The sequence below is a fragment of the Rhinolophus hipposideros genome (assembly GCF_964194185.1).
Source record: "Rhinolophus hipposideros genome assembly, chromosome: 12".
NCBI classification, from domain to species: domain Eukaryota; kingdom Metazoa; phylum Chordata; class Mammalia; order Chiroptera; family Rhinolophidae; genus Rhinolophus; species Rhinolophus hipposideros.
In genome coordinates, this window is record NC_138058.1 from 66,687,808 (window position 1) to 66,715,483 (window position 27,676).

The 27,676-nt window shown below is 34.5% G+C and overlaps 1 protein-coding gene across 2 annotated transcripts; it reads right to left on the bottom strand.

Annotated features, from left to right (window-relative positions):
- Positions 1-27,594, bottom strand: GEN1 (GEN1 Holliday junction 5' flap endonuclease). 2 transcript variants are annotated; one of them, XM_081069236.1, is made up of 14 exons: positions 27,165-27,594; positions 19,154-19,329; positions 18,296-18,482; positions 14,949-15,125; positions 13,364-13,474; positions 11,707-11,780; positions 8,946-9,037; positions 7,430-7,580; positions 7,105-7,141; positions 6,939-7,019; positions 5,899-6,029; positions 4,193-4,254; positions 1,916-2,056; positions 1-1,381 (listed from the first exon to the last, which is right to left on the bottom strand). In XM_081069236.1, exons 2-14 carry the CDS (start codon positions 19,312-19,314, stop codon positions 99-101), a joined length of 2,688 nt encoding a protein of 895 aa, XP_080925362.1. In that variant the 5' UTR covers positions 19,315-19,329; positions 27,165-27,594; the 3' UTR covers positions 1-98. The 2 variants fall into 2 exon arrangements, with proteins under 2 accessions (XP_080925362.1, XP_080925361.1); XM_081069235.1 differs by lacking the exon at positions 27,165-27,594 and having other exon boundaries at positions 19,154-21,396.
- Positions 27,595-27,676: the final 82 nt, after the last annotated feature.

A 27,676-nucleotide genomic window follows, 5' to 3' on the forward strand; every position in this document is an offset into this window, starting at 1 on the left:
TACATTTTTCTGCTAAAGATTAATTGGACACCTTCCGTCTACCTCTGGTAATGCTGATGGTAGTAGAATAGTTACACTTCCATATTTTTAGTTTAATTTCAAGTATTTTGGAACCTTAGTTTTAATCTCTGCCATAAAGGAAGAGGACTATCCAAACAGGCATCGTTGTTTTCCTTACGACACTGCTGAAAACCCAGAGAACCCGTCCCTACATCTGGGAAATAGTTTTCTTCATTTCTAGCTGTTTTATAAGCCTGGACGTACTGTTCAGGTTTTTGAATATGTATCTGAGGGTTACTCGATGTGTTGACATCCTTTTTCTTGAATTGGGCTGGTTTATGCTTCTGAGAACTCTGCTTTATTTTTTGAGTTGCATTCTTAGCTTTCCCAAATACTGGGACACTTTCCTCATCAGAGGAGTGTCTGTCAAGACAAACACTTTTCTTCATTACAATTTTCTGAGTGTTCTGCATATCAACTTTTCTTCTCTGATCTAAAAAGCTATTTGGTGGTCCAGCTCTAATGTTAGAGGCCTCTACTATCACATTATTGACAGAATAAGGTATAGAAGTATTCACTTTATAGTTTTCTTGAAATGGCTGGTCTCCTTTTAGAACTTGACCGTTTCTAGATTCATTTTGCAAATAAATTCCTACAAGACTCTTTGAAAGATGTGATGGACAATCAGAACTACTGTTAGCAACACAAGATTCTTTGACTGTAAGCAGGGACAAGATGTTCAGGTCAAAATCTGGTTGTACTTTCTCCTGAGGATGCGATGAGTTTCTAAGCATTCGCTCCTTTAAAGGCAAATCCTGAAGATGTAAGTCAGTGAGGCCAGAAAGCAGGTGCTCTTCAGGGTTAGTCTTTCGAAGATCGCAACCCAACACTTTATTAATGTTTGTGGTGCACCATCTTGGTTCACAAGACAATTGTCCTGGGGTAATTTTAAAGTTATTAGGGATGGGTGTTTCAAGTTCTGATTTGAAACCGTGAGAGAAAGTGTTCCTTGAAATAGCTGGAGAATTACTAAAAGAAGTACCTTCCCAGTCAATGGTGCTCAAGTCAAGATCAGCAATCGCAGATACATTATGGGGTGAGGTATTGGGTTGACTAGATTCTGAAATCAAAGACTTATTGACAGCTTCAATTTGCTGCAGAGCCAAAGGTCTTGAAGAAGATATTAACTGTTCTTGTGTATTCAAACCGGAAGAATCTTCAGATAAAAGCAAACTATTCAATGATGCAGAAATAGATTTCTGCGGTAATGAAGAATCACGGAAAATTTCTAAATTTAACTTAGAAGAGATTTCACATATGGGTTTTAAAGTCATGTCATCTGTTTCTGGCAAATTGTTTTCTTTAGACTTGGTTTTCATGCCTGAAAAGAAAAAATATATATATAATTAAAATCAATTTTATTTAACTTGAGTAAATAAATAAACTAGAGATCAGACTGAAATCTTCTATATGAGCAATATTTGCATTTTTGTCTCAGTGCATTCCAGGAAATTGTGTTATAAGTAATTACAATACGGTAATTACTAAAAAATATTACAAAATATTTTCTTGTGGAAACAATGTTATAATCAAATTATTTTCCTCACCAAGCTCTGGAAAACAAAGAAAATATATTTACAATCCAAAATACATTACACATAATAGCTGCTCAGTAAGTGGTTAGTATAATTATTATTTTTAATATTTGGTTAACTTATCAGACACAGAGCAAAGCTGTTTAATTTTAGCTTTTGAGCTTTAAAGAAAGTAGGTCAAGACAAAGAAGTAAGGGTTCTCCTGACTCTTGATTTTATAGAACTTTCAGCAAAATTTAGACAAGATAGATTCATATAGAACAGATAGCTCCCTATAACATTTGTGTATGGCATAAAGAACTATTAAATGTGATACTTACTTTTTTGTTTCTTCCCTTTAATTTCTAACTTTTGTTTTTGGTAAATAGCAACAATCTCAGGATAAGCTGCTTCAAATAATGATTCTTCTTCTAATGTTTGTAGAACTAATTCTCCATGTTTATCTTCTATAGCATAATGTTCTAAAAGATTAAAAATATAGTAAAACAGCCTTAATTACAGATTTGAAAAAAAATAATTTTTCCAGGTAACTAAGCTTACCAGGTAAACTAAGTACTCCACAAATGGATAATTCACTGCAAATCTTGCTTTACAACATCTCTGTTCTAATAATTTATTGTTCTAGTACAGAATTGATTTTCTTCTGCCTGTCAAGAGCTGGAAGGAGATTAGTTTTTAATTAGAACTTTAAATTCTCTTGCTTCAGAGATAGTAGGAGCAGCTTAGAGGATAAAAACCTTTGTTTAGATAAGGTTAGTTGGTTTTAATTTACTACAATAAGTGTTAAAATTCCACATAAAGAATGGGAATACAGTTGCCAAAAACTTCAATATTAACTTTCTTTAATGGTGTCTCTACACAATTTTCCCTATACATACGTATGTATGATAAAGTTTAATTTTTATGTCAGGCACAGTAAGAGATTAACAATAATATTAATAATAAAACAGAACAATTATAACAATATACTATAAAGTTATGTGAATGTGGTCTCTATCAATGTATCTTATTGTACTTTACTCACGTTTTCACTTAAAGGAAGCATGTTATGCCTTCCTTTGGCATATCTGAATTGCCAGCATCACTACTCTTGCAATTTGCGGCCATTGTTAAGTAAAATCAGGGTGACTTGAACACAAGCACTGTGACACTGTGACAGTGAATCTGATAACCAAGATGGCTACTAACTAATGGGGGTGGGGGGTTGCATATACAGCATGGATTTGCTGGACAAAGAGATGATTCACATCCCAGGAGAGACAGAGTGGGAAAGCATGAGATTTCATCATGCTACTCAGAATGCATGGAATTTAAAACTTATGATTGTTTATTTCTGGAATTTTCCATTTAATATTTTTGGACTGCAGTTGACTGGTGCTTGTAATTGAAACTATGGAAAGTAAAACCATGATAAGGGGCTTCTATTATACTATTTTCCAGATTGTTGTTTCAGAGGTTATCAATCTCTTGAGGATGTACCCAGGTTTAGGGGACTCACAAGCAGCTGATAAATGAAAATGGAAATGATTATATGGAAAATACAATAAGATACATAAGTAGAAGACTAGATTTTTCCATTTATCCTATATGAATGCAAAACTGCATGAGAAGTCAAACTATAATGAAAATATTAGTTGATGAGTTTAAAGCAGAAACAAATGAACATAGGTAAATTTAAAGTGTTTCTTGGTTAAACTAGCTTGGGTCCATTTTCTCCCTTTAAGGGATAGTTCCCACAAAGATAAATGAAACTGGGCACATAATTCTCAGTTCTAAACACAGGAGATGCACTGCTAAAGTAGGTTAATGCCATTTTCTTTCCTGAAAATATACTACAGTAGTGGAACTGTTCTTAAACAGTTTTCCAAATTCTTCAGCTTCTATTTTGCTATTACTGCTTAGAATGGTTTATCTAATTCTTTAATTTCAGGCTTCAAAGTTAATCTACAACTTAAACCTTCAATGAGAAATCAGCTTTCTCATTCACACATAACCATACAATCTAATTTCAATGCCAAATATAAATGAACTTGGGATTCTTTTCCATTTTAAATGATCTGGTGCTTTCTTTGTCTTCAGTTTTGGAGCTAATTCTAAGAGTTCACTGTATTTCTGTCTGTAGCAAAATAAGAGGAATTTGACAATTATAAATTCCCATGAAAACTAAATAAATTCCCATGAAAACGAAACTATTTGCAGACTGAGTCAAGAAAGGAAAGAAAAAGTACGCAGATGACCCTCAGCAACTTTGATTTCTTTAGACCCAGCTACATGAGGAAATCCAATGACCAGACCATTTGTAGCATCATTTTCTTGAGAAATATAAATCAAAATTATTTCCATATTATTTTCTTAAACATTAATTACAAAAATGCAAATTTAAGACATGAAAATAAAATTACTTAAAAGTTTTTCATATTTATTATTAGTCAAAACCTATTTAAATAGCACAACTAAACTATGAAATTAATCTTTGGTGCATATGATAGATTTCTTCTTTATTTCTTACACACACACATATGTTTTACATATGTGCACAATATTTGCTAAACATACATGGTTAAATTTTATAAACTCTCCTTAAAGTGAATACATACCAGGCTTTTTCCATTCTATCTCAAAGCAGTGAACTCCATTTCTGATCCGGTTTTTAACAATTCTGAAAAAACAAATTCATCTAATGAGGTCCAAATGCACAAATTACTTGGAAATTTTCAATTTGCAAATTGAATAGTTCAATTTTCATTGACTTTTATTCTATTTTTAGAATATCTTTAGAATATTGTAAGAAATACCACAGTTAATTGACTAACTTATTCAAAAGACAATTTTATTGTTAGGTTCACAGAGCTTATAATTATTAGATCCTATGAGTAGATTGTTCCTTTCATTATTGTTCAGTATTCCTCCTTTACGTAATAATTATTTTTGTTTTAAGGTCTATTTTGTTTTTGCTAATTTTGCTCTATCACTTTAGTAAATATTTACCTGGTAAATCTTTTAAATCTCTTCATTTTCAAAATTTGTGTAGTTTTATTTTGCATATGCCCTATCAGCAGAATATTGCTGAATTCTGTTTACTCATCCAATATAATGCCTTTTAATAGATGAGTTTAATTCACTTACATTTATTTGATTACTGACATAGTGGGACTCATTCATACATCTTATTTTGTGTTTTCTGTTACCAAGCTTTTCCTTTGCTACTTCCCCCTTCCTCTTTCCTGTATTCTTTTGATTTGGTAGGGTCTTTTCTCCTATTTTATGTATTGGTTTGGAAGAGAGAGACTGTATTTCTAATGTTTTAGTGGTTACCCTTATATGTTGACATGCATACTTTAGGTGTTTCATTTGATTATCATCATATACAGAGGGTGCCAAAAAAAGGTATACACATTTTAAGAAAGGAAAAAAGGGTATTAAAATTGTAATACTCAATATATACTGATAACAAAAGATGAATACAAGTCAGGTATATACATTTTTTTGGCACCCCGGTATTAATCATCAAGCACTCTGCAGATATTCATTTACGTCCACATTTTTTTCAGTCAGGTTATTAAATTAGCTAAATATGTTTTATCAGTTTTATGTTGACCACCGTTTCTTGTTATCTACAGCTTCCCTCTGGGTTCAGTTTTCTTGTTGCTGAAGTACAACCTTTAACAGTGGTTTTAATAAGGATCTGTGTGTGTAAACTCTCCGTCTTCCTATGTCTGAAAATGCCTTACCATCCAGTGAGTAATATTTTAACAATGTCTAGCTTGTCAATTACTCAAAGCTTTGAAATATTACTCCATCATCTAATGGCATCTATAACTGTCATGAATTATGTGTGTTATCCAATTGTCTTTTCTTTGTAGTTTATCTTTTTTTGTTGATACTCTCCTCTATACTTTTTATTTTGGAAGGCTTCAAACTTTGAGAAAAGTTGTAAGAATAATACAAAGACTATTCACACACCCTTCACTGAGATTCACCAATTCTGTTTCAGTCCCTCCACTCACTTTACATTTTTGTTCCTTTTCTGGTCCATTGAGATAGTTGTCTGATTAAGCCTAGCTATATCTTTTTATACTTATTTCTTTTAATAACCTATTATTACTACGTGTTTGAAACAAAAGTGTGTCAAAGCATGAGTTTACTATGTTCTCTTGACTGCAGGCCCTGAAAAAGCTTTCATTATTCCAGTAGACCTTTTCTTCATCTTTATAAAACAAATATCCCACTACTGAAGATATTAAGAATATTTTAGATCTTATATTCAAATGGAATCACAGAGCTTTCTTCATACAATTCATACCGAATAGGCTGTAGTTGATTAGAGTTCCTTCTACCAAGCTTTCTTTCTAGCATGTCATAGTGGGTCAAAAGCACCAACAATTTCTCACATGCATAGTGATTGGGCCACTCCATTTTGTCAAGAGTAAATCTCTATAAACACAATAAAAATAAAACAAGGTTTTGTTATGTCTTGGAGATGAATAGCACTCTCAGTTCAGAATTAACACAAGTTAAGGTAGTATCAATAAATATTCCCAGAAAGAACAAGGAGGCAATATTACGTACTAATTAAGTACGAGGGGGTCTCAGTTTAAATGCCAGCATGGTATTTCCCAGATGTTGAGTAAATTACTTAACTTCTCTTAGCCTCAGGTTTTCCATCTGTAAAATACACCCAGCTCACAGGTTATAAAGATTAAGTGAGATTACATGTAATGTGTTAAATATAATAGCAGTGAACATTTTAATGTTTAATAAATGTTGGTTGCCATTATTATAACTTTGTTGGGAGGGGTGAGCAATAAGTAGTTACAATTTACTGAGCCTCTCTGTTTCCCTAGCCATTATATTAGGGGTTAATATAAATAATCTAATTTAATCCTCAGTGACATTATGAGATAACTAATATTATTTCTGTTTTGAAGATAACACATACCCGGTGTCACACAGTAAGAGGCAGACTGTCCAATTTTAAATTTAGGTAACTGACTACAAATTCCAATGTCCTGGTACACTATACTGCTTTCATAACAATATACTTGATCCTGACATTCTCTGGTTGTTAGCCCTTCTCCCCCAACAGATCCCTGAATACAATATATCTGTATATGGTATTTAAGGTATCTTCTAAGAAACAGCATAACTGTGATTTGTCTTATGGTTTACAAAGTATGATTACTGTGTGGCAAAGGAATGAAGACTAGAAATTGATGCTGAAGAATATCTGGGCAGTCAATAGCTGTCTATTTTAAATCTCTCAGACCTATCAAAGTGATTATCCCTTCTTATTTTCCTAGTATCCAACTTCATACTGTAAAGTAAGAACTTATTTTCAGATACCTGAAACAATAACAAATCAGGTCTTTGGTACCTGATTTCCTTGACCAATTTATCCTTGTTCAAAAGGAATTCTTCAATAACCTAGCAATAGAAAAGAAAATAGAAATTGAGGCTTCAAACTTTTTGTAATGCTTCTGAAATAAACATTTTAATTATTAGTTATTACCTCATGGAATGGGAATCCCTCACAACTGCAAGCTTTTCTGAAAATAAATTATATACACGTTATTAATACAATCAGATTCTGAAATCATCTCATCCAATCTCATTTAATGAACAATGTCCTTGTATAGTATCCCAGTCATAAAGCTTCTCTTTGAATCACTATTAAATAACTGTCTTCTGAGATAGCCTAATTTTTGAACAGAATAAAAAAAGGATTTTGTAAAATGTTACTAATTTAGATATGGGGGAAGATTATAAGGAAATAATTCAACCACAGGTGTCTAACTAGGTCATGCCAGAAAAGAATACATTAATAAAACCCTTACTTCCTGATATTGTTCTCCACGGCAACCAGCTGCCTATCATACTCTGTACGGTGCCACTCACAAGGACAGCGGGATTCACAATCATGAGGTTCACAGGATTGGTCAGTTTGACATAATTTGCATCCATTATGTTCGTGATCCTTAGGTGAACCTTTATGGAGATACAAAGAAGTATGATTTTTCACTGCTTTTTAGAATTATCTTCCATACACATTTGTGTGTGTGTGTGTGTGTGTGTGTGTGTGTGTGTGCCTTTACCCGAATTCTCAAAATTGAATACTGCCTAGCACAGTGCCTAGCATATAAAATGGTTTCTATACATTTAGTTTGAATAGAGTAATAACCACTAAGTAATTCTTAGGATAAAGCAGATCCTGAGCTATTACTCTCACATGATACTATTTTTTTGTTTCTGTAAATTACTCTGCAATCTGAAACTGTTAATTTGTAATTTAAAATTATACATTTATAATTTGGAATTATAATTTATAAAATGGAAAATATTGTGGTTTATTTGGTAGCTACATACAAAGAAAGTAGGATATAATCAGTAGTAGTAAAAAGATTATTTACTTAATAGAGTAATTCAGGAAATGGTTTCTTTAATGAGAATATTTAAAAAATACAGCAATTAATTACCTCTGCTAGTGTCTAGCTCTCAGTTACCTGTACAGCTATTTTTAAACTATGCTTGAACATGAACAAATTATAACTGTGGCATGAGTGTGCAGTCCTAGTTCCCTTCAAAAGGAAAGCATGACTACCTTCAACATTGTTTTGAGAATACAGAAGACACACATAATGGATATGACCTAAAATCATCATTTATAAGGTATCAACAAACCACAAAATGGAATCTTATCTACAAGAACATTTATTCTTTCATGATTTAACAATGCTAATGAAAACATTTTACGACAAATAGATAAAACAATTTCTTTTAAAAGATGAGCTAACATGATTTCCTAATCTCTCCTGGGTGTGAAAGCCCTTCTTATCTACTACATATCAGTGACATCATTTATTTTTTCCTGCCAAGACTAATGAAGAGGAACCAAGCTATTTTTAATAATAATGAACATGTATTAGAAATCAGTTTTAATGCATTATCTTCACACACAATAAAAATGCCTATAGGACAATTAAAAATCATTTAAGTATATAAATACAAATCACTGATATAAAAAAAAATGATTTAGCTGCACTTTCCCTTAAGACTTACTAGTATATTTTTTCTTAAAATGGATTTCTAGATTGAAAACATAATTTTAATATCTAAATAATTTGGTATCATAGTTTAAAACTGCACTAATCCAACATTTATCATTTGTGTCACATTATTTCATTCAATTAACATTGATTGAGCACGTACTATGTAATGAGACACAATTCCTGACTCTGAGGATTCCCAGTCTAATGGGGAAGATATGTATATAAAATGTACTAGAAGAACAGGGGTGAAAACATGGGTATCCAACACTAACACTCTAAGATATCATTCTCTATATCTGCTTACCTGGATGGGAACACACAGAACAATGAGCCAGTTTTTTAATAACTAGTGGTTGTTGATTAGAGTAACAAGATTTTTCATTCCATTGAGTAAACCTTTAAAAGAAGATGGTTTAAAAATATATATATACAAAAAATAACAAGGTCATCAAAATGCCATGTTCTCAAATATCAAGCTGTTCTGTTCCCTTCTACCTGCCTACTTATTCTTCCTTTGGTGGTAAAGTTGCTGGCCCAGACTGGGAAAACCCTCAATTTTAAAATGTGGCCTCAAGGACAGAAGAATTCCAATAGGGGAGGAGAGAGAGAGTCAAAGGTGGGTAAAGGGGAAGGGGGAGAGTTGAAGAGGGGAAAGGGAAACAGGGAGGGAGGGGGGAAGGGAGAGAAGGAGAGAGGAGTCAAGGGAGAGAGGGGGAGAGGGAGAAAAAGAGGGAGAGAAGGAGAGAGAGAAGGGGAGGGGAGAAGGGAAGGAGGAAGGGGAGAGAAAGAGGATGTGTGTATGGGTTTGTACTCATAAATTCATTCAGCCTTTTTTTGTAAACAACAGTGACTTAGTCATACACATAGGGAGAATGATTTGTATGTCTGTTTTTTTATCTCTTTTCTGTGTGCCAGAGTATAAAACAAACAGAATCATGTATATGAACGCTTCTGTATATCAAAATAAGGGTGAAAGTCAAAGTATAAAACTAAGTAAAACATTAAGCTTTTGGGTAAGAACTATTTAAAAAAATCCAGACAATTTGAAATTATAATTTTCTTAATCTCTTACGCAAACAGCAAAGACATTATCTGTTTAATGAAAAATTTTAAGAAAAATGTATACTACTGCTAAAATATCTACTAAAAAAAAGTTAACTTTTGGCTAAAGTTCCAAGTCAACATAAAACCAGCAGGAGGATAGTTAAGTATTTATCGTAAGATGTAAGTGTTCTGAATTGTTTCTCTACTTAAAGAAGTTAAAGTTCTAATTAAAAGCTAAATTATCTCTTCAGTTCATTGTGTAGTAAACTGGTACTAAGAATTACCATTTAGCTTTTGGAATTTCTAACTCATGTACTACAAAGATCAAGTACAAGCGTGCTAAAAGTTAGCATTAATTGCTGCTGGCTGCTGGATAAATAATAAATAGAGCTTCAAAAATTAAAAATAGGGGGAAAGTCAGTCTAAATTAGTCAAAATTAAAATCACAGATAATTATAAGAAGTGTAATTTCATTATTTTCAAATATTAAGACCAGCATTTACTAAAATGTTGCCAAATACACGAATTTGCTAATACTGTTTCTTTTTTCCTTTTTTTTTTTTTTTAAGGTGGGCGCAGCCCACAGTGGCCCATGCCAGGATTGAACCCGAGGACTTTGGTGTTATTAGCATCATGTTCTAACCAAGTGAGCTAACCAGCCACCCCAAGCTGATACTGTTTCAATAAGACAGGTTTGTAGTTAGCCAAGTACCACATTTGCTTGTTTTTCCTTCTTTATGTTACTTTTCACAACTCTCAAGTGATTCCTTAACTCACCTCCATGCCCAAGTATACCTTTCTTCCTGCTTTGGCATAGTAATCACTGATATCAATAATGGATTTATTAAAGTCTTACATCTATCAATAGCTCTATAGCTGCAATAGAAGCATTAAAGGAAAGAGCACAGTGACTTGAACGGTTTTTTCATGGTCATGTCTTCTTGATTTCTACAATTATTGTTTCCTTTTATGTGCTCACCATCTCAAACCTACTGGAGACCAAGAACGTTTTAAGTCTTCCAGTATCCTACTGTGTTTCCCCAAAAATAAGACCTAGCCAGACCATCAGCTCTAATGAACCTTTTGGAGCAAAAATTAATATAAGACCCAGTGTTATATTATATTACATAAGATGCGGTACTATATTATATTGTATTGTATTGTATTGTATTATATTAGATTATACTCAGTCTTATATTATATTAAAATAAGACCGGGTCTTATATTAATTTTTGCTCCAAAAGACTCATTAGAGCTGGTTGTTTGGCTAGGTCTTATTTTCGGGGAAACACGGTAGTTCCTTTCTTTTCTTTATTCACTCTACACTTTGTCATCGTTAATATTAATTTTTGCAAAACACTGCTTTCATCAAGTAAATATAATTCACATGCTTTCAAAACTAAATAGCAGTTTGTAAATTTCAATATATTCTGTATCTTGTCTCAAATCCTTAATTTATGGTTTGAATTAATTAGACTTAACGTATTATTAAATGTATTAAATTATAGATGAAAGGGCAGTCAAGTAAACATTTTGATAAAATGTTACTATTAAATATTTGTAACATCAGGCATTTCATTTATAAAAAATAAATTCAACATTAAAGGTTTCATATCAAAAATAATTTTAAACGTAAAATTATTTTACTGTTATGTTATCTTAACATTAAAATAGTAAAATGGTAAAATAGTCTAAAATAGCCTGTGACACATGCCCATGGTTATAAATAAACTCATTTGACATCTTATTACTTGTGTTTGCAATGATCTAATAACATTGAAAAAATACAGTATGTCTTCGGATATACATATGTGTTAATTATATATATATGTTATATATATTTTCATCCTTTCTTTGGAAAAATTCAAAATAAATAAAAATAAGTGATTTCAAATAAAAATATAAATCAGTTTAAAAACACAAACTCCTTTTTGGAAAGCATAATACTTTTTGTAATATTCACTATTAAGCTCAACAAGAATAATAGTCTAATGTCACAAGAAAATGTAATTTTTAGTTACCTCTGTAGTAAACTTTGCCCTTTTAAAATCTGTAAAAGTTTTAATGCTTGCTCTTTTCCAACGCCAGGGACTCCCTTTTAGAAAGTGGGAAAAGAAATTCGAATGTTAGTCACTAGGTAATGAATAAATAAAGTATAGTAAGGCCATTAAATAAGATTGTGCAGCTGAAAGAATGAGGTAACTCTAAGCAAGGAGAGGAAAAGACGTGCACGAAACATTGCTATGTTAAAATACTTCCAAACTAGTTAGTAAATAGCTACTCCCCAAGCATACTGAGTGCCTGCTGGCAAAGGGTCCTCCTCTCTAACCTTAATCCTGTTCCCAAATTACAAGGATCCTGCTACTATTAATAAAATGGTAGCACAGACACAGTCCACAAGCCTATGTCTTTGGCCTACCAGTTATACACCACTCTTCTTGTATCAGCATTTAGCTGCATCTTAAATTTCTGGAAAGCAAATCATGTTAGTATGTAGTCTCAAAAATCTTTAAGTAAATAATATAAATAGATGGCAGTTTTGGTTACAAAGCATACAAAAGGTCAAAATAGCTAAGACTAATGTACAATGTAACTCCACTGTAACTAAGGTTGCTTTCTATGAGTTCAAGTTTGCAAATCTTTTCTCACATCCAACATTGGGCTGTTTCTAGTCTTCATAAATACATATGGGAAATAGGAATATTCTACTGCAGAATGACAACTGAAATAAAATAATTTTTTGTGTTATTTAAAAGTCTTTCCCTCGTGCTTCCTTTATTTACTAGTTAAAAAGATGTTGATTTCTCTATCTGGTCACCAATGACTAAATTAGAAATTAGGGTTAATAATTTTACTATCCTGCTAGTTTTTCCTCTCTTCTAAGCTCTGGGGAAAAATAATTCTATGTCCTCCTTCTCTAGATGTCTCTTGGGGATAGAGTACACAGTATTATAGGATAATGAGGGATTTAGTAAGGATACAGAGATGATTAGTAGAGACATAATGATGGGACCACATGGTAAGAGCTACAAGTCATTTTATATTTTTAAATACAGCATTTAAGAATGGGGTTATCCTCATAATTCTTACTTCATCACTCATCTAGTACACCTGTTTGTTACAGTATACTATGTAGTATATCTTAAGATATAAATAAAAGGTTTTTATAACAAAAGAGAATGGGATGCTAAGAGGCATGGAAGGATGAATGGCTTATCTCAATAGTCATGTAGCCTAGCAACAGTAATAATAACACTGAGCATGTGCACAGTGGGAAAGCCGGAAGAAAACCAGAAACAGACAAAACAGTGATAGAAACTAATACTGGCATGATAGAAGAAAAGAGTAAGCCCTATATTTCTTTAAAAGGTTAGTTGAATTTGAATGTGAATCTCTTAATCTAGTCTAAAGTAATGGTTTACTGAGATTCAAGCTGTGGTTCTAGTTGTTATTCTTTCTATTCTCCTTTATAACATTCAGTGTCACAATGAGCCAGCTTTTCAATGCCATTTGAAATGCTGATTATTTTAGTTACTGAATAGTTTATTGTGCCAAAAATTATATTCTAAATTAGACTGTTAATCATATAACCGCATTATATTCCTATTTATGCAGCATGTAAGGTATCAAAAAAGACACACTAGGACTAGTAAGCAGATAACGACGATTTCAGGGTACCTTTGGAAGATAATCGCAGCCTAGTAGTATTGCTAGTCCCACCAGAGCATCTCTGTCCAGACCTAGTTTACTTCTGATAGACGACATTGTGTAACAGTCAACGTGTGGGTCCTAAAAGAAGGTACGGATTTAATTTAATCTTCAAAAAGTAAATATTTATACATTAAACAACATTACGCAACATAATTTGTCAAATTTATCTCTAAATGTTTATTCCTAAAAGTTTAAATAGGAAAATTATCCTGATCACCAGAATTTTCATAGAATCTAACACTTTAATATCTGGAAATAAAGTCATAGTTTTAAAAATGGCTTAAAAATAAATTATAGTATTCAATTTTTTCCTCTTTATTGTTATTTGGTATCTACAAAAGTAAATTTTCATCTTGCAAAATGAAATACTATAAAATGTATATTACTGAAAGTAAATATTCCCTGTAATTACATTATCTAAAGTTAACTGTTATTAACAGTATGGTGCATATTCTTCCAAAAAAAACTTTCTTTAATACACATGTACAAATTATTATTAACTATATATACATATTTTAAATTAAATGTATTGTGATGATAATGGTTAGTAAAATTACATAGGTGTCAAGTATACAATTCTATAATCCATCATCTATATATCATATGGTGTGCTCAGCAACCAGAGTCAGTTCTCCTTCAATCACCATATACATCGACCCCTTTAATCCTCTTTTACTACCCCTCTCCCCTTTTACCTTCTAGTAACCACTAAACTGTTTTCTGTGTCTATGGGTTTTTGTTTCTTTCTTTCTTTGTCTTGTTTACTATATTTTTAAGGAAGATTGTATAAAAGTAGTATTTTGCAACATTTTTTGGCCACTAACATATCTGGATATCTTTAATGTTAATAACGCATACTTTTTAAATGACAGCTCACTCTCACATTAGGCAGTATTTCTCACTCTGAGGCAGTATTTCTCAATGGGGACACTATCAGCATTTTTGGAGAGATAACAGAATTGTCTGGCAAGAGATTCAGCTTCCCTGGCTCCAGTCCACCAAACGTCTGTAGTCTCCCTCTTGCCCAACCTTGAAAGGCCCGAAATGCCCCCTAGCAGTACCGCCCCAGCTGAGAACCATGTCTGTATTCAACCATTCTCTATCAATGGACATTTGGGTTATCGGCCAAATTTTTGTAATTACTAACAATGCTGCAATTAATATTCTTGTACATATCTTTCCTTGTATATTTGGAAGTGTTTTTGAAGATAAATTACTAAAAGTAGACATTCTGGGTCAAACCAATATATTCCATAAGCGATTTTATAATACATTGTTGAAACTGATTTAGAATTAAACCATGTGAAACAAGTCAAGAACTTAGGAGAGAAATGAGCATTTCAAAGAGAATGAACTATGTGGCAATGATATACATTTTTTTTAATTTAACAGACTTTATAATTTTAAATTATAGTAACCATTTTATTTAGCCATTGCTATGTGCCAGGCTTTATGGTAAGCACTTAAATGCATTATTTCATTTAATTCTTTAATAATCCCTTTAAATGAAGTGGTTTGTAAAACAAATGCTGACAGAAAAGGAAAAAAATACCTTGGTATTCATAGTGAAGTTCCTATAAACTGTCTGGGCCCCATAAAGGAAAGCGTCTCCATCATTGGTGAGGCAGCCATCCACATAACCACTGGCATTGAGGTACGCACACATGGCTTCAGCTTCCCCAGCAGCTTGGACCCAGGGAATTCCTAAGCATTCCAGCAGTTTGAGACACTGAAAAGAAAAAGTAGATGCAAGAACATTTTTATTGCTGATTTTGTCAGCATTTAACTTATTTCTATGTTACAAATATTAATAGTCACTATTTAGGTATTTTACAAATTGTGATATCTAAGAAGCAATTGGAAACTTGAACACTGATTACTTTATGGCATTAAAGAATGATTGCTAGACTTTTAGGTGTTATAATAAAATTTTTACTATGGCTATGTTTTCCTTTATTTCTTACGACTCCTTATCTTTTAGACAAAGGTACTGAACTATTAAGAATGAAACAACTTTATATCTGGTATTTATTGCAAGATACCATGGGAGCAGGGGAGTTGAGGGATAGGAAAACAAGATTAGCCAAGAGTTAATAATTGTTTAAAATGGAGAATGAGTTACTTTTGTGTTATTTTAAAATTTTCTGTAATGAAAAGTTAAACATTTTTAATGTCAATTAAGAAGAAATACATATTCAATTAGAAATTAATTTAAAAGTTACTTTAAAAAATAATGAATATTCAATTTTCATTGTTTTGCTGAATGGTAGGTACCTCAAGATTCTGGAAATTATCTTTAAATGATTAATAATTCATCACATTAAGATTTACATCTGTAAAACAACAAAAATTCTTCTCACGTGATGATCAACCTAATAAGTCTTCCACAGAAGATGCAATTATACAATTTTAGCTTGAAGCCTTAAAGTTCACTTCTTTTTCTCCTATCTCTTCTGTAAAAGCAAACTCTCAGATTGCGGGACAGCACGTAGAAGTCAGTCAGTTATTGATGTGTTCCTAGAAAGTCAAATATTTGTGCAGAACATTCCTGTCAATCTGCTGATGCATAAATAATCCTCTGTGAGTTTTTCTGGGTTATGAATTTAATCCAGCTGAGCAGCTTCAAGTTTAGTCTCACAGCCTAGCACATTCTTTTTGTCATTCTCATATTCTATCATTGAAGAATACTGGGTAGGGTTAGGAAAAGAGACTACTTGTAGTTTCTAGAGACTGATGGAATAAATATCTCTTTTGCTTTAAACTAACTGCTTGCATGCGATGTTATATGAGTCTCTGCCAGATGTTGCCCAAGGTGGACAAGGTTCAAAAAGACAAATTACTATGTCAACAAAAGGTACTTTTCAGGACTTTGACTGGCTGACTTTAGGGAGGTAGTTTTGTTACAGGCATTGCAACACCATAGTTGCTTTGACCTTCCTCAAATAAGAAGTAGCCTTTCATAATAAACAACAGTCTGAAAGTTATCTCAGATTCCTGTGCCATTTGTCATTCTAACTCTTTTCAAAAACCAGCACAAAATTTGTGCTGAGGCTGGTTGTAAATTTCCCTACCCTACGTCTCCATCATACAGGGTGGAGGTGGTACTGGAGGAAGACTTATCTGAGCTTTTCATGCTTATACCTAAGTTTGTAGTGGATTAGGACAAAGTAGGACCTAGTAAGTGAGGGTATAGAAATACGAAAATTAATAATGGGCAGGTAACGCTGAACAAAACACTTAAGAAAACCCCGATTACTATAAGAAAGAAATAGGAATGAAGCAATTTTCTCAAAAAGAGATGGACATCTTTTTGCTTTGTAGTGGCTATTTAATGCCATAAGTATGTGGACCATGTTTATTTCTAGGAACTGATTATACAACAAATAATTAGAATCCAGTACAGATATTTTCTTCAACTACTGATAAGGTGGAAGACTCACTAATTGAAAACTATTTTCTAAAAAATCACCTAACAATAAAAAACAGAATTTCAAGAGAAAATGATTATTTATACAATGCCTTTTAAAAGAAATGAAAATTTTAACCAAAATTAAAAAGAAAAACAGGGATATGAATTAAAAGCAGATATGACTAAAAGTTTATAACCTTAATATGTAAAGAACTTGAACAAAAGAAAAAATCAAAACCTCAAGAGATAAATGGGGCAAAGAAATGATGGCCACCATCCATGAGGGGCTAAAACTAGATTAAATGTTTAACCTCACCATTAAAGGGGCAAATATATATTAAATACTATGTATTATAAGCATTTTTATGTATTACATAAACAAAGAAATATCTTTGATTTAGGATACTAAATAATACAAAGATAAACCTCTTATCACCCAATATTCTTGTGGGTGAAAAGAAAAACTGAAATTGTTTATTTCAGACCTTTACTAGTGAGTAGTAATTGGCAAGAGCTACAAAATCTTGCCAATTACTTTCTTTGGTCTATCCATCCTACTTTGGGCAATTTCATCTTAAAAATCCCAAATCACAAGAAAAAGCTATGTACACAAAAAATGTTTACCATAATTCCACATGTAATAGAGAAGAGCTGAAAAGTAAGTAATACATACAATTATGGGGAATGATTTTATAGCTTCACATTTGTTGCACAACCATTACAAGTTACGAATTAGAATAGAATGTGGCAAAAGGGAAATATGGATAAGATACATTAAGTGCAAAGTCCAAAATAAAAATTATTTATGCACTTTTATGGCAAGTTTTAAAATATACATATATACATTTGAAAAGAGACAAAATAAAATGTCTAAGAAATAGTAGCTTCCTATCGTTTTAATAACATTGTATTTCTTTATGGATGTCTCTTAACTTTTATAAAAATATATAACATTTTATAATATATAAATATATTAAAATATAACAATAAGTACTTTTAAAAATTACAAAGCTCAAAGGAAAGCCAAATATGTATTCAATATATGAACTAGCATCAATCCTGAATGAGTGAAGTATGAATTAATGATATCTCTCTCTATTCTGGGAATTCTTTAAGTGCTAAAAGATGTCACAAAAGGCAGCATGTATCAAGTCCCTACTATGTACTCGTTGCTTTGGTCACTAGATGTTTAGATATTTTCTTTAATTTTTACCACATTCCTGCAAAGTATTACTAGCCTCATTTCACGGAGTAGGAAATGAGGCAGGTACAAATTAAAAATCTTGCCCAACACCTGAGAGTGTCAAAATGCCAAAGCCAGAACTTGAACTTAGGTCAGTTTTACTTCAATATAAACTCTCTTCTCTATGCACTGGCCGTTTACATACAATAAGGTCAGTGAGTATTACAGATGATTGTGTAACAATCTTTATCAGAATAAAATGTTCTAACACATCACCAGAATTATTAAATCAGATCTGAATGCTTACCTCTCTTAAGACTGATTTAAAATGTGATCTTCCTGTTTTCTGGGACCATGTTTTTTCAGAAGGCCCATATCGAATCTGATTCCTTTTGCTTATGACTTCAGCTTTCAGCTTTGGGGGCTCCCCTTCCATAACGAATACTAGTTTTACATCCATTAGTGTTAAGTATGAGATACGAAAAAATAAGTTCCTGAAATTTAAAAAGTAGTAATATATTAATCATCATATAATGATAATAAAAGTCAACATAACAGTATGACATAATGGCAAGAACACTAGACTAGTATCTAAAGGGCTATAAGCAATAACATTTTATTACGATTTTACTTTCACTGGCCTGAGAAAGTAACGAATGTTCTTAAGCAAGGGAGATGTATGATTATTCCACTTGCTATGTGGAAAATGGTCTGGAGTTGGAGGAGACTGAGAGACGAGGGAGGGAGTTGGTGAAGATGTTATTTCAGCAGTAAAGAAAGCTGATGCTGGCATTCACTGAGGAGAACCCTCTGGACATCGAGAGAGGTTTATGAATACAAAGTATATTTTGCAAATAGAACTGGCAGGACTTCCTGATGGATTGGACATGGAGCTGGGTAAAATAGGGAGAGAATGGCTCCCATATTTCTGGCCAATGGTCACTGAAGCATCCAAGGGGATATGTTAAACAGGCAACTAGATATGTGAGTCTGGAACTCAAAAGGTAAGAGGCACGAATTTGAGCCATCAATATAGAGATGGCAGGTCTAGATATGTTAATATATTTTAAAATCTCAAAATGTAAAACAAAAGAAAGTGAAAACAAAACCAAGACATCACTGCTTATTCAATCATACATTTATATTCTAAGAACTTTTACTATACCTGAGGTGGGGCTTCATGACTGTTCCAATCATTTTTTTGACTGTCTGTGCTTCACAGACCCAGAGACTCAGATCCACGGCAATAGTTTTCCCACTAAGACTATGCAAGTGGATGTGTTGCTTAACAGGCTCCAAAATTTGCCACAAGTCACTCACTCCCATTCTGGTTATTATCTGCTGTTATTTGAAACACACTTTCAAAAACTGTTAAAAGACACAGAAGCTTAGAACAGGAATTCAAAAACTATATTATGAGCTGGTTTGGGATAATTCAGAACTATTGAATCAAGAACATCTGAAACATTAAAAATGGTGGTAAATGACTTACTGACTACAAAAATACTGAGGCAGCTAATGAATTAAAAATTATTTGCAGATTGCAGTGTTTTAAATTTGTCCTTAAAATCCACTCATACGACCAAATATGGGTTTCTCTGCAGTACTGAAAAATAAAGTTATTTTTAAATGTAATGTAGCTCAAATATCAATGGTTCCCCTTGTCCCTCCTCATTCTTTCCTGTTGTTTTCTATGTCCTCTTTAGCAGTGGCCAAGAATAAAAATTTCCACATGGTTACCTTAATATTGTATGAAATTTAGAAAAGAAAAAAATTATCCCCAACCCCCCCCCAAAATGGTGATAATTAGTTGTTCTAGCTAATAACAAGAGCTAACAAATGTGAGATGGGTAGAAAAACAGGGATGCTGTAAATCATGTATACTTTCTTGAGAACTCACTCCTTTATTTACATGCCTAAGGAGGGAATAGGAATAGTCTCTATCGTAATCAGGAAATACAAAACAGTAGCAACAACAACAACAGAAAAACAAAAGCAAGGAAGCATGCAAAGAAGCAAACAAACCAAAGAGAAAAATAAGAGGTTAATGAAGGAAAACTCATGAAGACAGAAAATGCAGAATTGGAGGAATACAGAATAATGTTTTTAAAAAGAGCATTGACTGGCTTTTTAATTGCAAGGTCACACATGTTCGTTATGGAAAAATAAAAAAATCTTTTAAAAGAAATAAAAATGTTTAAATTACCTATATGTGGTATGATAAAAAAATATAGTGTTTAAAAAATTACTACAATAAAAGACACACTGCCATTAATCCCCCTCAAAATACTCCCTTCGCTTCAAACACACTTATCCCATTGTTCTTGCCAATTTCTGAAGCAATTCTGGAAGTCCTCTTTCGTGAGTGTCTTCAGTAGCACTGTTGTGGCTGCCTCGATGTCCTGAATCGATTCAAAACATTTTTAACTTTCATGGTCATTTTGACTTTGGGAAAGGGCCAAAAGTCACATGGTGCCAGATCCGGTGAATAAGGTGGATGAGGACACCCATAATGTTTTTATTTGACAGAAATTGAAGTGCCAGAAACGATGTGTGACACAGAGCATTGTCATGATGGAGGAAGAAACTGTTTGCTCATTTCTCAGGTCGTTTTCTATATTGTTTCTTAAATACTTTAATAAGCCCTTACAATAGTCACCATAGTGTTCCTGGATACAAGCTCAGCTTGTATCATTCCATCAAGGTCAAAAAACACAACTACAAGTAACATCACCTTGATGTTGTATCTTGATTGACGGCTTTTTTCGCACGATGAGTACTGGATGATTTCCACTGAGAACTCTGATGCTTGGTCTCAGGATCATAACCATAGACCCAAGTTTCATTTCCCGTGATGACATGTCCTAAAAAGCTGGAAGTGGTTCAATCATGCAACTCCAACAAAATTGACAAACACTGTTGCTTTTGTCTGATAGTCAAACCCTGTGGAACGAATTTCGCACTCACTAGCCTCATGTTCAAATCCTCAGAAATTTCCCTAATAGTTAGTCTCCTGTTTGACTGAATCATTTCGCTTACTCTTTCAACATTCTCTTGGGTTTTTGATGTTGAAGGACACCCTGATCTCTCCTCTTAAACCGATTCACAACCATTATGAAATAGCTTGAACTGCTTGTGAACAGTCTTCATGGGCACCACAACATCACCATAAACTAATTTTACATTTCGTTTCTTTAGCACTTTTTTGCAGTTTGAAACAAAATATCATGTGAATGCCTTGTTCATGATGCACGATTTAGGGCACACTTTAAAAAACACCTTCTCTCAACCGTAGCTCACACCCAACTGACCCCACTGAACAAGGTGAAACTTGTCACAAACAGTTACTAAGGTTCAATATGCTGTTTCCCATATTGAGGATCCCTGCCTTTTGATCACACCTCATATACAGATTTAAACACAGAGAAAGCAGTAGGTAGTTAATAGTAGTTCAGTGGCTCATATTGTCTACTTCACATCAAGAAGCCCCACTGGTTGAATGGGCATTGTAGCATAAATTTAGAGTTAAGATTTTCTCTCTTTGTTCATGTAAAAAGTTGCAGTTAATTCTGGAAAACGAGTGGGGACGCATATATTTTCTAAGGCATTATTATGAAGGGAAACAAGACTTAAATTATTAACCATCAGAACACACAAAATTTTTAAAAATATTTAAGTTTTGGAGTAAAGTTCTTGTTAATAGTTTTGCTTTCATTTTGTTTGTGACTCAAACTGGATACTGGAGTGAATTAGTATTGAAGGAAATTAATGTACGTCCTCTCTCTGGAGGAACATTATTATAACTGATCTTATTTCATTTAAATGTGATCATGACTGTCAAAATTTTAAATGCTGGTATCTTCTGATTTAGCAATATCTCTCCTAGGAATATATTTTAAGACATGCTCTTAGGTTTGGGAAGATTTATATACAAAGATATTTATTGTAGCACAGTTTATCACAGACACTAAGAAGAACCAAATGTCCATCAATAAAAGTCATAACTTTAAGTAAATTATGGTATGTTCATACAAAGGAATAGGTAATGCAGCCAGTAAAAATGGGATAGATTTATATGCACTGATAAAAAAAAGTCTTTAAGTTTTAAAACTAAAAATATGTACAAAGTAGGTTACATATTAAGGATGGTTGAAGGTGAGGGATGAGAAGAATTACTCTTCAAAATGTATTCCTTTGTGCTGTTTATTGTTTTAAATAACCATAAAAATGTATTATTTTCTAATTAAAAAAAGTTTTAAAAATCTGACCCTATTTGTAAAGTGTTGGGAAAATAAAAATCTTTACACGGCTTACTTCCTGCCTAAATAATAAGTAACCAAATATGGATACAGTTGTTGGGCCAAATTAAAATGCAATCTTCTGCAAATTTATGTATACCTGAATATCAAATATGAATTCAGTATGGCTTTTCAAGAAATAAAGAGATTCACACGTGCTGGTTTTCTTTAGAATGCCTAGAACCTCATCATGGGGTCTTAGGCCAGGAGCATCTTTTCTCTGGCTCTTCCAGCTCTAAGTTCAATCCTTCCTCTCATATCGCTAATGCTTGATTACATAAATTGACTGTAATGTAAATGAATAGAAAAAAATGACGATCATAATGTAGTGCAGTATTGTTTATGATGGCACACATAAACACACATTTATATATAGGACTGTGATGTAGACGGTATTCCTTCTGAGGGTTGTGGAAAGAAACAAAGAAGAGAAACACTAATGAGGTAGACTCTTAATTTTACAAACCTTAGTTCTCTAAGTACTTGAAGCACATTAGGATCATTTTGTAAAGGATCACCTTGTAAAGATTTTTATGTATAATAATATATTATTCAGTGGGGCATGCCTAGAAAAATATAAACCCAGAATTGACTTTATTAATGCGTTAAGGTCCCTTAAGTAAGATAAAGAGGGCTTTTATCCAGGCCCATAAATAATATCCTTACTATAACATGATCATTACACTTAACACTTAATTCGTATTACTCTAGCTTCTTTTGTCTTAAATAACCCTGGTTTGAAGAATGAGCATTCACGGTTACCTTACAGAACTAGAACTGGTAGTCCAACAGATTATCAGTGATGTCAACCTAGGACATCGATTTTGGCTATTCTTTTATTGTAATATGAGCAAAAGACTACAAAGCTGTAACAACAGCTACTTAAACACAAATGGTACAAACAATGTAAGCAAAAAGAAAAGGAGTCAGTAACAGAATTATCTGTTCGTTCCCAGAAAGTAAAATTTGAGATAGTGTTCTCTCTCCACGTTTCCTTAGTTACGTGACATTTCTAGATAAATGTTTCTTTCATTGCCAATCCCGGTCACCATATTTTTAAATCTATCTCAAAGCCTCTTAAATCACTTTGGCATCTTAACCTAGTCCACACATATCTACTGAAATGGATTTGAAAAAGTTTAGAGTCTCTTTTGGGCTCCCTAAGCACACTCCTATAAAGTAGTAATGCTCCGCTATGTTTCTTCACAACCATGGAAGGATTGCTATTGTGAAATAAGCTTTTTTCCCACTGTTTTCTGTGAAGGATGGGAATCAACGGGACAATAGGACAATAGGAGCTAGCCTCTCTCAGATATGCCCCAAAGAATACTTTTTCTCTTAACAACTTACTATTAATGAATTTCTATTAGAACTCCTTGAATCACTGCAAGACTTTTTATAGCCTTCACTACTTTTAACCAAAAAATAACAGATTAAAACTATGCCAAACAACAATATTTAATGTTGTTAAATATTGGGTTGAGGGTAGGGATGGGAATTGGAAAGTGCGCAGAAAGACGGAAATATATTTAGAGTGACTGAGAGGCAGTTTACACTGGAAAGGACATTATTGCTGAGTCCCCTTTGAAGACTCTACAGTGAAGGAACTTTCTTTTATTCTCCCTAATATTATTTATCTCACAACCTCTGATAACTCCTCTAAGCTCTTGACTAGAACATCTAATCCCTACTTTATCTTCACATGGATGCATAAAATGCATCTAATTCTTGATTTCAAACGCTCTCCTCTAAACTGTTTTACCCTTAGTCCTTCCCAAATATCCGGGTGCTTGGGCCCAAAACCTAGTCATTTCTTATTCTTTTCTTTGTTTTGCTCTCCAACAGCAACTTACTCATCAAGTCCGCTATCTCCAAAATCTGTACTAAATCTCCATTTCTAACGATACTCTCCTCGTGTTACCTATATATGACTGTAACAGTCGCCATATGACTGGCCTTCTGCTTCTACTTTTTACTGTGTTCCACCCCACACCATCATTCTCCCCATAGAAGCCAGAGTGATGTTGTTTAAAACCCTAAAACATTAAAATCATCACCTCTCTGGTAATGGATAGTGAATTTCCTTAAAGGTGACAAAACCTCTGTTTGTCACAAGCTGATTTACTTCTTCATATACGGTGCTATCTTATAACCAGTTGTAAAATGCAAAAATAAAAACAAGTAAAATAACATAAGTTTTTTAAACGTAATACATTCTTTTAAAATACTATTTTAGGAGTATCTTCAGTATATCTACAACCTAAGTTATTTAAGTTCCTTTTAAAAACCACTCATGTTCCTTATGAAAATTACTCACAAAAGCAAAATAATGTTTAAAAGAATACCTCAAGAGTTCTGAAAGGATCAAATTATGTAAAATGTATATTTTATGAAAAATAACACCATAACTTATTTTAAGAATGCAGAAGTAAGACAAAATGTCTCATTTCCATAATCTATTTTTCTTTCTTTGTCACTTTCTTTGTACCAGCCGTTCCTCTGAAGTGATATTAAGTAGAAAGTGTAAGACTGTAAAAGCATGCAAAGTTCTAAAAAGGGACAGAATGCAACAGCTTTTAAGATACTCAAGTACAACTACACACAAAGACAGAACAGATGGTTCTTGCATGAGGTCATGATCAACCTGATGAGGTTACAGGAAAATAGCTCAGTATTAAATAAAATTTAAAAATGCTGTACATATCAAACTCATCCAAAACTCTGTATAATTGTTTTGCTTTTAAATTTTTAGTAGGATGAAATTTGAAATTTTTGTGGTGTGAGATGTGGTTAGTCTCTACTCATCTTTTATAACGTAATAATTTTATTGACATCAGTATGATCATGCACTCAATGTATATTACATATAAAAATAGTCTACTAACATTCACAATTAAGAATTACTGTGACACAGGAATACTTATGTGAATCAAGTCAGAATAACTCATAACAAATAACTGTGTAACTTACTAGTGGCTTCAGTTTATTTAGTTTAGAGAGAATGCTGGACTTGGGAAAGGAAACCTAGGAAGGTATTTAACAGATCTTCAAAATGATAGGTATTAATCCAGATATCCTTTGAATCTTATGACCAATTTTGGTAGCTTGGCACTAAAAAAAACACCCAAAAAACCCAATCACTCCATTTTGGATATTATTGCTTGATAGAAGAAACATAAATTTCTAGTTTAAAGAAAGGACTTAAAAATCCACTTCAGGTTAAAACAAAAACAAATCCTTTGATGTAACCATATGGTGCCCATAAATCAATTTATGTTCCTAAACTTCCTTAAAAACTAATAAGGTTTTATTGGTTAATTATAAAACGGAATGAGGTGAGAAAAGCACAAAACCTTGCTAATTTCACTAATGAATCAAATTAAAGAACATAAAAAGGGGTCAGTGGTTTGATTTATGCAAAAATACACATTTTATCAAACCAAGTTTTCCAAATGCTTTAAGCAAAAACATTAGAAACAAAACTTACTTTAACAATAACGTGGGAAATACTTTAAATTACCTTATTCCCATTTAGATGACTGTATTTTCATATAAAGACTAGTAAATAGTGTAAAGTTTACTTCCATACAGAATTGTACTATGTGGGAATTCCCATATTACTTCAGTAATTAATGCTGTTTTTCATTATTTCATCAGTTTTATTTTCATATGAAATTAAACTCTGAAGTATAATAAAACCCAGGCTTAACTGCCTTGTTATTAATAAATATTTATTAAATGCCTTCCATTTACCAGAAATTCTTCTAGGTGCTGGCGATACCACAATGAAAGATCAAGCGCTGCACTTAAGAAACTTAGTTGAGGGAAAGTAAAGATAAAAGAGAGAATTATAACAATGTGACAAGTACAGGCACGTAGGCAAGGAGAGTGAACTAGCGTATGTAGAAAAAGAGGTACCTTGGCTGCAGCGATCAAGGAAGGCTTCCTGAAGGAAGTGGGATCTAAGAAGAAACCTCCCAGCATTTCCCCGTTTACCAACAAGGACCCCTTAGGCCAGACGTTGTTCTGTACTTTGTCATACTTATTGTATCAAAGAAGAGCCACAATAGGAATACAATGTATGTTGGCTTAGCTTTAGAAAGGAAGGGGTGAGTTCGGTGGAAGAAATGTCATCACCGGAGACCAGGCGTGTGACCCCCGTGTCCCCGGGGGTGGCGGGGGTAACGGTGAACGCCCCTTTGCCCCGTGCGGACAGGCGGACAGCGTGTCCCGTGAGAGTCGCGAGAAGCCACTAGCGGCAGGTTGCAGCCGGGCGGAGAGGGCCGCGCGGAGCGAGGCCAAGGAACCTAAGCTTCACCGGCGCTCGCTCGCTCCCCGTCAGTCCCGACACGTGTGAAGGCGGTTCACAGCCGAGGGCTGGCGCGGCGTAAGGCGGCCGCAAACACAGACGGCGCCCTCACGGAATCGCCGTCACGGACGCGTCCTCGGACCAGGACGTTCACGCCGAAGAGGAGGCACACCCTGCGGGGACCAGACCCTGCGGGGACCAGACCCTGCGGGGACCAGACCCTGCGGGGACCAGACCCTGCGGGGACCAGACCCTGCGGGGACCAGACCCTGCGGGGACCAGGAAGGCTCGCGCGGGACGGCCTCGCACAGCGCGGGAGTCTGCGCCACGACGCGCGCGGGGGACGGCCACGCCGGGCGCAGCGGCCTCGGCGGACCCGGCCGAGCGGGAGCGGCGGGCAGACTGAGTCCTCCCCGCGGGAGCGCGCAGCGGCGGGAAAGGCGCCAGGCCCGGGAAGCCGGCCGGGGACGGCGGGGCGACGCGCACGCAGAGCTCGTCCCTGCCCCGCAGGTCACGGAAGCCAGTGGCAGGCCGGCCGGTGCCGCCTCTCCAGGTTCCGCGGGACTTACCCGGACAGCCCTTGCCCTTTGGTTTTGGAAGACGCCTCTCCGTCGTTCAGCAGTTTGGCGGGAACCCTAACTCAGAACCTCCAAGTTTCTGAAGGTTTTCTTACCCAAAAAAGTTTTTTTTAAAAGAAAGTAAAAAAGAAAAAGGGAAAACTTTCTCGTCCCTTTCTCAGACTAGCGTTTGGGGCTTAGCACCCCGACCCGGAAAACTCCAGGAAGCACTTCAAATGTAGCGCCTTCTCGCACACGGCCCCGCCTCTTCCGGGAAGTGACCGTTCGGGCCGCGCGCTCGGCTGGGCTTCCAGCCTGCCCGTTTTACGCATGCGTAGAGCTGTTGCGTGGGGCTCCGATTCATCTTCCTCTCATTTAGGCAAATCAACACCGCCCCGCCGCACCCTGCGTCCTGCCGCGGCCTTGCCCGACACTTCTACCCACTTACCCCGGCCGCCCAGGGGCACTTCCGGCCCCTCCTTCAGACCACAGTGGCGCGAAAACTGCGAACCGCGCAGGCGCGG